The 14267-nt window shown below is 38.7% G+C and overlaps 1 protein-coding gene across 2 annotated transcripts in view; it reads left to right on the forward strand.

The window, feature by feature from the left end:
• Window positions 1-14267, forward strand: part of XPO4 (exportin 4) — an 81149-nt gene that overhangs the window by 21972 nt on the left and 44910 nt on the right. For both annotated transcript variants that reach the window (XM_071554158.1, XM_071554168.1), the window contains exons 3-4: window positions 3096-3237; window positions 3495-3633. In XM_071554158.1, coding sequence (XP_071410259.1) covers window positions 3096-3237; window positions 3495-3633 — 281 coding nt within the window. The remainder of the gene's footprint in view (window positions 1-3095; window positions 3238-3494; window positions 3634-14267) is intronic.

Below are 14267 nucleotides of genomic sequence, written 5' to 3' on the forward strand. Positions count from 1 at the left end.
TTTGTTTTGTTGTGGGGGTTTTGTTTGGTTGGTTTTGAACTAAAGTTTATGCCCACCTGTTAAAAGCAATACAATATTGATTTGAAATTTTGTGTGATTATACCTGTGGAGAAAGGAAAGACATAACCAGGTATCAACCTTTATCAGAAATTTCTTTGATTTTAATGAAAATGCTGTAAATGTGGTTGTGTAACAAGTCTTAAAAATAAATCTGTTTTTACAGGTGCTGTAGAGACCTGTTAGTTTGGCAGCTAAATAATCTGAGAATTACAGGAGTAGTAAGGATGTATCCAGCACCATTGTAGTGACCAGATGTAAGGCTGGGGACAGGCAGTCAGTGAAAGCTGACGCTCAGCTCTAGAAATCTGTGCAAAAGAACATATGCCAAAAAGCACAACGCAAAAAGCAACTTTTCTTTCAAAGTTTGCCAGTATGAGCAGAGAAATATTAGAACTATATTTAAGATATTATTATTTTCATACTTAATTCATTCCATAATATTTTTAGCAGTTATTTCTAAATTTATAGGATTGAGTCTTAGCATTCATGGATATTGTGATGTCAGTATTGCAGGCCTACTACTGTGTTGTTAAATTATACCGTGTTATATAGAACAGGGTGTGCTGCTTTCCCTACACCCACTCCTCAACCAAAATGTTTTTCTACAAATGGGTTTCTTCTGGTTTTAATATATTATAGGAGTACTTTATCTGGTCCTGAAGACTGCAGTTGCACTTTTTGCTTTATGAATCAGCAAAATCAAGGCTCTTTATTTTCACATATATTTTTATAGAATTTCAAGTGTGCAAAAGAACAGACTTAAGTAACTTTCCTGGTGTATCATTTTCATCTAAGTGATATTTTCATCACTGGTCAGAAATGAATAATCAAATTTCAAGTCTTAAATGGTCCTGTTGGAAGGAATATGGTGCTGATTTTATCACCTTTTGAGTGTCTAGAAATATCTTAAACTGTTCATTTGCTACCACAGTCATGCAGCCAGCATGTTTCCACGTGGGGCAGGTTTTTCTTGGAAGTGTAGGCAATTATGATGCTGAGACCTGGAACTGAGAGACTTTTTACAAAACCTTGTGCTTCCTCACTGTTTTTACAGTCTGGGCAGAAAGAACAGCTAGTTAAGACTTGGGAGTTGAGAAGGGAGAGGCAGGGATTATGAAAGCAGGAACCAGGGAATGGAAACAAGCTGTTCATGATGAAGAATAAAAGAAGTGTACTGAAGGGATATGTGCAGGTAAGAATGGGCAGGAACCAGAGGAAAAAAGTAGATGGCTTTAAGAAAAGGCAAAAAAAGTGGTCAAGACAGGATCTGGAATGGAGGTAGAGAGAGATAAAAAGGATGCTGATGTGATTCATGGAAAGAAGAGTGTGTGAATGATACAGGGAGAGTAAAGGAGATGATGAGCATAACGAGAAAGGGAACAGCCGCTGCTCTGCCGTTTCTTTAAAAACCTAGAGTTGAACCCAGGAAAAGCCCAAGGCTCTACGTTCTTCTGCTGTAAACTTAGAGCTGTTCAATGTACTGCCAAAACCTGTCCTTCCTTTCTTTAGTAACTTCATGTAGAGGATGATGGTGCTCTGGCTAGTTACAAGCTTACACTGGGGGCTGATGAGTGCAGTTGTGCATCTGCAGTACTTGAGGAAAAGGAGAAATTCCATCACTTTTTTATGAGCATCCTCTTTTTAATGTGAGCTTTGTACAGTTAGAAAAGCCAAAGACCTGGAAGTTAACAAATGCCAGAATTAAAATTCCCATGCAGGATTAATTCAGTTTGGTTTTATGTGTGTATCAGCTATACACATTTATCTTTTAGTTAAGTGGTTCTTTAGCTTTCCAAATCAAGTTAAGTAGATTTAAAGGTGGTTTATTTTGATCTAAGCATATTTACCTCTGTATGTTTAGATTTGGAGCCTCATTGAATTCCTTAGAAGTATTTTAGCAAATTAGCTGCCGTCTTGGATGTAGAACTTACATGTAAAGGAAATTTATATTATAAATTTGTGTATGTGTAATTGGGGGAAGAAAGTTTGTTTTGGAGCAATTTAAAGCCCTTCATCTTGAGACTGATGTTTTTTCAAACAAACCCATTTTTCTAGTCCTGGCAGGTCACCTACTGTAGCTCAAATTCTGTTTCTTGTTTGGGAATTTTATTTCATATTTTATGCTTTTCCCACCCTGTGGCTATACCTTTTTTGCATGTTTTTTTGTGTTTTCTTCAGAGCTCAGAATGTTTTGAATCTTGCTTCTGAGTTACTTCCTGCTATTTCCAGTTAGAATTTTTAAAAGCAAAGGAACAACAAAAAAGACTTTGTACCTTTCTATTATCATTAAATTATATTCGTATTCCAGCATTTCTTTTAAATTGTGCTTTGTAGTCACCCAAACTGTTACCTTTCTCCAGAATATATTTTTATACTTTCGTTAGTGCATCTGTATATGTAATAAACCCATATTTGGATAATAAGGACTAATGATTCCTACCCTGTGGTCAGAAGTTACATTTTGATAACCTTAAGATAATTATGGAAGCTTAAACATGATGTAGAAAATTTCAAATAGCAGTCTGTAAAATTTTTGCTTGGATAATGAAACACCAATGTTATCTTCAAGTGTAAGTGAACTTGTTTTTCCTTATTATCTGTAAAATACATATAGTTTCATATACTGTTGGTTTCAAAGGCAAGCACAGAAACTTCCAGTTCTGACATACCCGTCAGACGAATCACTTGTATTTACCTTGTATTTAAAATTAACATATTGAGAGTAAATCTGTCATCTTTCTTATTTTGTTCTCCAGTTGTGTTAGCATTCTTATTGCTGATGTTGTAACCAGCCTCCTAGCACAGACAACTTTTCTCCTAAGTCACTGACTAAAATCATATTGGGCAATTTGATAATTGTGTTACTGATTATTTCTCCCCCTTTTGAGTTGTAAATTCTTTGTTTTCATAGCAATAAAATTCCGTTTATTAATAAATAATAGTAAATTCCATTTGTTTTCTTTTGTTGGAAATACATTCAAGCTGAATACGTGCATGTCTTCTGATACTCAAGTTGCCTTTGTTTTTCCTCACAGAAACTAGTAAAGTAGACTATGTCCTTTTCCAAGCTGCTACAGCGATAATGGAAGCAGTTGTAAGAGAGTGGATTCTCTTGGAAAAAACTAGCATCGAGTCACTGCGAACATTCCTTCTAACCTATGTCTTACAAAGGCCTAAGTAAGTATAGAAAACATACCTCTGAGCATGTAAGATTCTGCATAAAATCTGGGTTATCCTTTTGTTTGCCAGGGTAGCAGTGGAAGACCATTATAACAATGATTTGTCTTCCATTCTTAGCAGTTAACTTCTGTAGAGTTGTCAGCTTTCTCTTATGCATTCACACAAAATACTTGAAAATGAAATGTGTTTAAAATTTCTCTGAGCATCGCTGTCCAGAATTACCTGCAGGTGTGTTTGTGCAATGTTGTTTGCAGCCTCCAGAAGTACGTGCGGGAGCAGATTTTATTGGCCGTAGCGGTGATAGTGAAACGGGGATCATTAGACAAATCAATCGACTGCAAAAGCATTTTTCATGAAGTCAGCCAGTTGATCAGCAGCGGTAACCCCACTGTGGTGAGTACTCGCTCTTTTTCTTCAAAATTTGAGCAATCTGTATCAGCAGCCTAAGTTGTTATATACTTAGCAACTCAAAAATATTTTATACTTATCTGATTAGCAATTGAGCTGATAGCTATTAAGCAATCATTTACCAAGCTGGAGATTATTTATAATGTTTTGAGACTGGGGGTAGTATGTGTAGTTCTTTGGTTCACAATTAGACTGTAATTTTTAGTTTTTCTGAATAGCTGATTTAAGCACCATAGTTGTGGGTTGAGGTTTGTTTTGGGGATTTTTTTTTATGTGGGGTTTGGGGTTTTTTGTGGGGTTTTATAGGGTTGGTTTGTTGGTTTGGATTTTTTGTTGTTGTTCCTGTGGTTCTCTTTAATCGAATAGCAAGATCTAAAAAGGGTTTTCCACTAGGTGGGAGGTTCTGTGCACACTGTTCCACTTCCATCTGTGCATTCTGCACTCTTCTGAGGCTCAGCTGTTGGAATAGGCTACAGAGCAAGAGGCATAGGCCTCTGCTGTTCTCTGGGAGACAAGTAGGTGGAGAGAAAGGGGTGTGAGGAAGTAAAATGTGGAATGGAAATACAAAACTTACTCTCTATTTAATGTCATACTACTAGGGGTAAGTGTTACCTTCGATACTGAGCTCAAAGTGGAAACAAGGTGTCCAATATCTATCTATGCATTTAGTGAAATTCCGTTTGCTATGCCAGGGGATAAGTTTAGAATAGGTCATAATAGAGGCATGTAACTAGAGATTAAAGAGAGGTGATTTTTTTTTTCCTCCTACCCAATGAAAATCAAAGAGTGTGTAGATTCCATGCTGACACTTTAACTTAAGCTTTTCTCAAACAAAAATCTTGAGGGAACTGGCTCATAACACTGCTGAGCATTCAGAGCAGCAGTTGGATTAGATGTGAGCAGCAAATGTTTAACTCTGAAAATTCAATCAAAGTGTACTAGAAGTAATGCAGCTCATGTCATAGTCCTAAAAATAGTGTGTCACCTCTGAGCACAAGTAATACTCCTCCAGGGTATGGAAATTTCATTGACTCTTATAAACCTTAATTTCACAGTTATTTACCTTAAGGAGACCATTTTAACCTTTTGGTTGTGCATAATTTGGTTCGACATAGGTATTTGCTTAGAACAACTGAGTTAATGCTTTTTTCCAGGAAACATGGTCTTGTTATTAAAATGGAGTTTTACAACTGAGGTTTTCAAGTTTTATTCATGACACTGTGTATACTCATGTAGTTAATAGGATTTTTCCATACAGATACAAAAGTGGAGCAAATAGAAACCTGGATGTTGACAGAGAAGACCTCTTTGAACTAACTCTTGCATGGTTCAACTTCTGCAGTTGTATTCTGTGCATGCACTGATGTACAGACACTCTGTGCTGACCACAGCATACAGCAGGCTAATGCTGCCTGCTCCAGGTGTATCATCCCAGGCATCCTGCAGGGCAGAGTGCATCACAGAGATGCTCTGGCTAGGACAAGCCATGTTGAGCTCACGGCTGAGTTGGGCTCAGTTTTATATTTCCCTTTATCTACCTATCTAAACAAGTATTACTTTTCCCCTAGTTTTTCCAAAGTATTAGTGCCCAAGTTGTAAAAATGGTATTAAAAGTGTCTAGGGTATATAATGGTATTTTCTATTGTGATATACTCATATGACTTACTAGCAAAAAATGGCACGTGATGTTGCTGGAGCTTCTTTTCTGTGTGGCACAGTGTACAGTTGTTAGTCTTTGGCAAACTGGTTATAAGCACGTGCTCTCATGTATATATGAGAGTTTATATTATAAACCAGTTCTCATTCATAAAAATGTTCTTTTAATTTTCTGAACTTGGCTGAACTTTCTGGTACTGGCACAGCTTCGTATGGCCCAGGACTGGCATATGTAATAAAAAGCAACAAAAAACCAGAGTGTTAACACAGTACCTGCCACAACTGCATTCTGAATGAGGTCAGGGCATGCCTCTTGCATAAATATGTAACAACTTGGAAAGGGTTTATGAAATAATTAATACAATCTTTTCAAATATGGCTAGGTGACCTTTTTTTTTGGCTAGTGTCCCTGTAGCATCCAGCCATGTTCATCTGTGTGAGACCTCAGTGATGCAGTTGCCTTGCTGCCCTGTAGTCTCAGCTGATGGTGCTCCAGGGTATGGTGTGAAGCTGAGGGAGTGGTGCTGCTCTCAAGGTCCAATATGTGTGGTCAGAATGGTGTCATGTGCTGTCATGGGTGTTTCTAGAGATGTGTTTGTATTAGTTATTTATAAAAACAGGCCCCCATGCAAGTCAGAGAGGAGACTAGGATATAGGTGTTGGGTGAGATCAGCAAATGTTTTCCAGCCCTCTGTGCCTTGCTGTGGAAGGAGCCATTCCACTTTTTTAGCACATCTTTCCTGTAGTGTAATGTGCACTCTTGCCTCCTTGTACACTCAAATTTCAGAAGTCTGTCATACCTCTGTGCCTCTAAATTCCATGTTGATTCTCTTGGTCACTTCTGTATCCTCCCTGGACTTCTGCTCCATGTTTCCTCTGACCTTCTTCCTGAGGTTTGCTCCAGCAGCTGAGAAAGAACAGATGGAGTCAGCAGCAGGTCACTTCATATTTAAAAATGTTTAAAGCTCTCAAATGAGAGCTGTCAGCAGCTCTTAGCTTTCTAATGGTTTTCTACAGCAGTTTGTAATTGAGAGAAAGTCCTTTTTTATAAAGTGTTCTTTTGCCTGCTTCCTGCTTACTTTTTCCACTCTGTTGGCTCTGAAGCTTCTTGACCCTTCATTACCTTGCAAGAATAAAGTAGGTACTTAATTTTTTCCATTCACTGCCACCCTCTACCCATTCTGTCAGACAGCTGTACCAGCTTTGTGATCTTTAGACAGTCCTGCTCCCTGAAATATTTGGGACTTTTCAGTAACATCTTGTCAGGATTAAGTCTTGATAGTCGGAGTAAGAAGGAGGGTAGTGAATGTAGATGGTATTGTCTGTTGTTTGTGTCCTTTTGCAGGATGTGGTGTGCTTAATATCTTAACTTCTTGAGTGTTAGTTAAAGATATCTTTAGAGATGGATGTGTTTTGAGGATGGAACTTGAAGGGATGTTGTGGCAAACCGACATGTGAGCAAGAGCAATGGATGTTTAGAATGAAAAAATTGAAATTGGAAGATAAGGAGAGGAGTAGTGATGAGAGGAAAAAAGGGATCAGGAGATGAAAAAGATGGCTTTAGTATTGAGTAATCTTTCAATAGTGGAACACAGTGTACATGTTAAGGAAATAACAGGGCACTGAGGAGAGGTTGTACTACAGGGATGGGAAGGATGTGTGGTTAGAGCCGGGTTTTGAACCTGGAGCGTTGGCTTCTGCTGCTGGTTCTCTGCCATTTGGTCCTTTATGAATGTCATGGAAGAAACCTTTGTCTGAGAAGGGAAGTGAACTTGGAGTCTGGCTGCCTATTTATTGTAACTGAGTTTAGGTAGTAGTCCTCTGTGAGGGCAAGGATTAGCTTTGGAGCTCTTGGTTTTGTTTTTCCTGGCTTCTCCTGTGACATCAGTAAAAGCCATCCTCTTGTTTATGAAGGAGAGTGTATAATCTCCGTCCAACAGCAATTTCAGGATCTGTTTTCAAAATCTTCGTCTCTGGGGAACAGAGCTGCTGGCAGTAGACACAGTATCACGAGCCAGTCTTGAAAAGCTAAATACATGTTTTCTATCACTGATTCCAAGATTTTGGAGAATTTTGTGGGCCAAGTTCTTCTCAGTTATAAATGCCTTCAATTTCTTGGCCTTTTTGTGTTAGAATTTTCTGCTTTTGCATAGCTGAAGGATTTTATTTGTCCTTTATCCCTGCCAGAAGGACAGGAATGCTGGCAGCTAAGGTGACTGATTCCCAGGAGAAAGATCTGGTCTGCATATGAACACAGTCAGATGGACTTTGCTTAAAACTGAACTGTTTCTTCCAGATTATGTGTAGGCAGATGTAGAGGGATCCAGCTGCTGTAGACCTGACGTGGGACTGAGAAGCAATGGAAACTACCTTTTAATATTTACAATGCATATAGTTGAATGTGTTCTAAAATAAAGCTCCATATCCAAATCCTACATTTCTTTTTGTATGTGGAAGAATTGTCATGACTTGCTCGAATAGCTCTAGAATCCTGACAGTTCCTTCTCTTTTAAAATTCATAGATCTGTTGTTCTGTTTCCCAGTGTCATAGCTGGGCTAGAGAGAAGATCCAGATCCTTCAGGTTACCTAAACATTCTGGGGGATGTACTGTGAATGGATTTCATGTGAGTAGTGGGAAATACTGATAAGCAGAACTGTAGGCATTCATCTTCACTGAGATTAATCTATCCATTATAATGGCTGCATGGATAACTGGTTATGTATTTATTTAGCATTTATGGTTCTTATTTCTATTCTTTAAAAGAAATGTTACTTATGGAACCCTGTCTAGCTGTTGCTGTCTCATGTGGTAGGGTAGGATTTGGAGAGGCTCTCCTGACTTTAATTATTTTGACAAAAAAATACCTTATTCCCTCCCAAGCTGTATCTTCTGGTCTAATAAAATTATTACCTTGTCCTATGAACCTCACTGCCCTTGAGACATGTTGAGTATAAAAACCAGATGGTAAACCAGGATATTTAAGCTGTTACTTCATGCTGACAAATGCTCTATGAAAGCCTAAGTTAGTGTGTTTAAGATTGGTTGGGGAATTTTAGGGATCCAGAAACTATTGCAAGTATGAGGTTAAAACACAGTAGTAGGAATGTAAGAGAACTTTAAAACATAAGTATTTTTTAGTAGTTGTATTAACCAGGGTTCTTTTTGCAGTTTTCATATTTTTCTGTTGAAAGAGAGCCTGCTTTGCCAGAGATGCAGTACAGCAAGACTTCAGCTTAGTTCCTTTATAACTTTAATATTAGAAATTGATAGCTCCCAGTATTAGAATTTATCCTAGAGCCACAGTTGCAAAGAAAGGGTTGGGAAGTGAGAAGATGTATTGCAGTGGAGAGATGTGCATCCTCTGTTTGATGTGTGGCATCCAGGACTCCTCGTTTCCTCAGTTTTGCCATCTTATGAGATGTGTACCTGTGGAGTCCCTCACCTGTGACCTCAGAGACTCACTGGGAAAGAAGACATTATGCCTTTCCATGTGTTACACCTGTGTTTCTTTCCTTACTGTGGTGACACAGATAAACAGGCTTGAGGGAATAAGCCTTTTGAAGATGTTTGTTGACCTTAGCTGCTCAGTCTTTAGTTCTTCTTCCTCCCAGAGGTACTGCCATCAGATACATGTGTTCTGTAATAAACTGGATCTTTGTGGAGTTTGCTTAAAAACAGCCAGCCTTCTCCCTCACAAACTCTTATTTTTTCCTCTAGGCAGATCTGATGTGGAGCACAGCCATGTGCCAGTTTATTGACATACCTGGCAGTATAGCAGGCAGAGGCAGGCAAGGAAGACCAGGAATGAGTACTCAGAAAATTGGAGGGAAGGAGAACACCTGCCCATCAAAGAGCACTTGTCAGGATGGTGTATATTTAAACCTGGGTGATACTGATGGCAAAGCTGCATGGCTAGTCTTACTATTCATGATTTTGAATTTAATTTAAAGTCTGGTAATTGTTCATGCAACTCTTGTAGGAGTGAAGATTCAACTGGTGCCTTTCAGAGAAGAACCTGGAGAGGGATATGTTACCTCTAGATAAATGGTTTTCAGACCTTCACTTATTTATGAGATTACTTTTTTTTTCTCCTCCTGATTTCTGCTTCAAAACTTCACCTGTCCTCAGAGAAACAAAGAAAAGTATGTTTTACACCCTATGCTCCTGCAACCTCTTCCATTTATTAGTAGAAGCTGCTACTTCCCCTTACTCTTTGGCCAAAGCCTGCATGCTTTACATGCCACAAGATTATCTTCCTCGGGCCCCCAGTGATTGCAGAGGAATTGATTTTCTCTTTCCTCAATTCATCCTTGAGGATTCCCCTTAGTTTGTCTGATTGCTCCCCGGGAGGGGAAGCAAGGTCTCCCCTGTTGTGCTGCTGTAGCTGCGGTGTGTTAACCTGACACTGCTCGTCTGTCTTTACACAGTGGCAGAGAAGGAATGGGAGGAAAGGAGTGCACTGCCTAGCCAGTCTCTTACTGCTGACAGCACAGAACTGCAGCTGTGGGTCCTATTCCTATCATCCTGTCCCTGCTCCACAGCTTTTTTCCACCAGTTGGCTCATTTGGGAAGGAACAAACAGATAAAATTCAGTGCTTGCTTACCTTTCTTCAGGGTATATTCTAATTTTCTTTGATTGGAACCACTACTTCAGCTCCTGGGTCCCACACCCACCTTGCAATACTCACAAATATAAAACCTGGAGTGGCCCCAGTTACTCTGTGTACATAATGATATTTCTTTTGGCTCTCTGGCCATCGTGTTTAATCTTTCCATTTGGAATTGCATGTGACATTCTGGAGATTTAGATGGTCTGAAAATGCTAGCAAATACAGCTGTGCTTATTCAAGGAAGTTAGGGAAGAAGTATATTACTGCCTTTATAAAGAAAGCCTTGCTTTGAACAATTTATTTGGTATATGGCTTTTGACACATTCTCATTACAGAACTCCATCACCTCGGAACAACACAGCAAATTCTACCTCCAACAGATTTAATCTTTGATTCTTCCTGCTCTGGTGCAAGTTAAGCTTAGGTAGTTCAGGGTATTATTACATGCTTCTCTTGGCTTTCCATTTGTTTCAGTAACAGAGTTTCAATTGTACAGGGAGAGACAAAAGGTCCCCTCAATGCATATTCAGGCTTGTAATGATCTAATGTGATGGTAGATACTAGGATTTGTTCTGTTTGGGCAAGACCTTCATTCTTTTAAATATGCTCACTGCTTTTTCTGTAGGTATAAATGACACTTCCAGAAAGCCTTGCATGGTAGTTTAGTTTTTGCAGTAAAATGAATTATTTAATCAAATCTCTGACAAGCTAGTTGTGTCTCTGCTCTGAATTTCACACCAGAAGAAAGCATTGTGGTGCTGTAGTTTATTCGGCTTTGTTGGCTTTTCTGCCTCAGAGCTGGTGTACCATGTGTCCATTTTTTCCTAAGCTGTATTTGAACTCCTCCTTTCAGATGCTTTGTAACCTAACTACCCTCAAATAAAGCAGCTCATTTATTCCACGGGCAGCCCAGGCACAAGTGTGAAATCCCTTCAAACATTATGGGTTTAACTTTTTTTTATAGGGGACATTCCATTTGGAGGAATAAGTTGCATTTACCTTTTGCATCTGAGTTTTATGAATGATATATAATTGTTGTTTACTGTTAAAATGTTGCACAGTCTTTCTGTAGTGTCTGTGTTTTATTAGAGCAATTTAAAAAGAAAATCACTAAAACAGTGTTACCGCTGGGTGTCTGATTGCCAAGTTAATCTCTTATCACAAGTCCCATTGATCTTCTGTTTGAGCAGCTGAGAGTCTATTTTATGTACAGCGATCTTTCATAAAGTTTATTCCTGGTAATAAAGCTAACTGGGGTGAGTGCCAAACTATTCTCAGAGGCAATCCGCTCTGAACAAGAGGAGGATTTTATTTTGTTAGCTGGGGTTGTTGTTTGGGTATGTACTTGTGGCAGAACTAGTGAAATTGCTAGCAAGTGAGTCAAACTAGGTTCAGAGGTGTACTCTTACTGGTATGAAGTTAATGGCATTGCTACACAATAGACTTTCAGATCTGGCTTTTAATATGATGCCCAGAGTCACATGCATTTTCTGCTTATTATTGTATGGTATTACTAAGTTGGATTGTTGATCTCTTCTGTGGCATGGCAAAAACCTCAACAAAAACCCCCAAACCAACAAAAGAACCACTCCACCCTAGAATTTTATATGTATTATGTGCATTCATTTTTCTTATGTGTAAGAGGAAGTAATTTTAGTTCATAGATCACACCAGTATTGGTTCCTCTGAAATAGTTGTTTTTTAAATCCTTTCTTCTAATAGTATTTGGTTGACATACTTAGTGTCTTCACACCAAACATTAAATTAAAAAATGTAATTCAAAATATTAGTTATTAACCTTGAGTTAAGTTAGTTTATGAAAGATAAATTTTATTTTTAGTGAAGTGTACTGAAGTATTACTGTGTATTCAGGAGAGTTTAATAGATGGCAGACCATGTGTTCTTTTAAGATAATAGTTGGTTAATATTCAAAAGAAAATGGCAGTCTTACTGCTGTGCACAGTAGTCTGTGTAAATCCCCGCAGCCTTACAGCAATTTTGGGAAGCAGTGATAGTTTTGCATAACTATGTGAGTGCTTGACATTGCAAGGACTGGCTACAGGTCTTGATCTGTTCCTTTGCTCTTGTCTGAAAGCTGAACTCACGGAGGCTGGCACCTGCCTTCTAGGAAACCAGTTCAAGCCATCTTGTCTCAGCCTGTTGTTGCAGTAAATTTTAAATTACTGGCCAGTATCTTCTCTTTGGTCTTCTCCTTCTCTGGTGCCCTGGATATATGGGAGTGCTTGCAGTTCCTCATGGATGTGAGAGGTAATCACAGGTGCAATGGTGACAGTATCTCATGGATGTGCACATATTGCACACAGTGCCCTTGGGATGGAGGAGAAATGGAGCAGGATTTGCACACCAGGTATTGAAATACCAAGCTGAGGAGGTTCATGGCATGTTGGACCTTCAGTGGGAGGGAGGAGAGCAGAGAGGTGGATTGTGCCCTGGTGTTTGCTGTGAACCAGGGTGCTGAGGGGAATAAAGTGTGTAAATCTCTAGTAACATTACACTTCTCCTGTCATGCTCATAATCATAAGCAGGTCCTGATGTCTCAGAACTATCTGAAATAGCTCTCACTGAAATTAGGGGGGCAGGTCACTGCTCAAGCTGCTTTACTGGGCTTTTAGCAGATTCAGTCAGCCTAGCTGCATCCATTGCTCTTTTCACCTTTGAAGAGATGTCTACCATCAGTCATAAAATTAAACCTTCCATTTAAGTTTCTTACTGGAATTGTGAGAAAAGCACACCAAAAAGCTGGAACACACTTGTGTCATGCAGTAAGTGGTTACTTTCTAAAGGGAAGGGATAAATTATTATATACATGTAAACAGACTGGAGAAAAAGGAAGGAGAAAGTATCTGTTATTTTAACTAATATTGTCTGTTTGCAATCATGATGGGAACACATATTTTTTTTCCTATTGCTCCTTACCTGTCATTAAAACTTACTGAATGATTTTCCAGTAATTGGCAACCAACTGCAAGTGATGTGTAATCTGCATCCCTGCCCTGCTTGTCCTGTGGTGGTCTGGATGGTGGCTTGGTGTGAAGATCTTTGCATGCTAACACAGAGGCAGCTTAGCTTTACCCAGGTCATTGGAGCCACTGATACCACCTGGTAGTCAGGGCATGTCATAGAACATCAGAGTGTACAGATTTGTAATTACAGCTAATGATGTCCTTATGTCATGGCTGCATTGAGCTTAAAAATGTGTCAGTAATTTAAGCATCAAATAAAAGCCTGTATTTTAAACTGCTTAGAGAGTCTTGTGAGACCTCTGCCCCTCCTGGCATGTAATTAAAGTGAACAGTGATCTCTGGCAACTTTGCATTATTTCTTTAAAAACTTTTATTTTTATCTGGAGCATTGTTCTAAAGTCAAACTTCAGGGTTTTTTAGGTTTTTGTTTGTTTGGTTTGTTTTTTGTTTTTTTTTAATCCAGGTTAATTCTTTTCATATGAAACTTCTAATGCTGGATTTAAAACTCAATACTAGTCTACACTGATTTTTTTTTCTTAATGTTAGGTAAAATAAGTATTTCCTCTTGATAAGAAATATTTATTGTGTAAATATCTTACACAGAAATTTGGAAATAAAATGTTGAAATGTTTGAACTAATTAGAAATACTTGCAGTGTGGAACTGACAAAGTTGTGCTTTTACTGGAGTAGTTTAAAGCATGATGCTGTTTTTCACTGACTAATCATTGCTTTTATCTTATGTGTCATTTGACAGGTGACTATAGATGAGAAATAGTCCACTTGAAATAAACAGTTATTTCTTTAAAATGGTAAGGCTTGTACTTAGCGACTGATCAGCAATATGCTGGTCTGCTGTACTGATGCAGCTTTATTGCGTAGTAGAAGAGAAAATGCAGATACTATCATGAAGCCTTTATGTTTGATCTGTCTGGGACTTATTTTGCAAGTAAGAATGTTACTTTAGTGTATACTGGCTAAGATAACTAGTTGCATGGGAGGGTCAAGGTACTGACTTCAGAGGCATTTCTGAACAAAGATGTTGCAGTTGGTGGGTGGATGGCACTGGTCTCAGCTGTTGTATGAGCTTGCATAAATAGTATCATCTCCACTTTAATCTTTCGGGTGTTCAGAGGTAGTGTGCATATTTCTGTTTAACCCCTGGACACTTGCTGGCATGCATGACCCTTTAACAATTCCTACCCCTCTGTCCATCCCTAGCACCTTGGCTCCAAACAGTCTGGGAGGATAGCCAGTAATTGTGAAGGTTTTTGTTAAGAACATCTCTTTAACCAAAAAAGTGGTTTCATTTCATGGTATACACTTTGTATTGTGCTTGTTACAATAGCGTATGGCACACTTCTGAAGC

Source organism: Pithys albifrons, chromosome 1 (genome assembly GCF_047495875.1).
Source record: "Pithys albifrons albifrons isolate INPA30051 chromosome 1, PitAlb_v1, whole genome shotgun sequence".
NCBI lineage: Eukaryota > Metazoa > Chordata > Aves > Passeriformes > Thamnophilidae > Pithys > Pithys albifrons.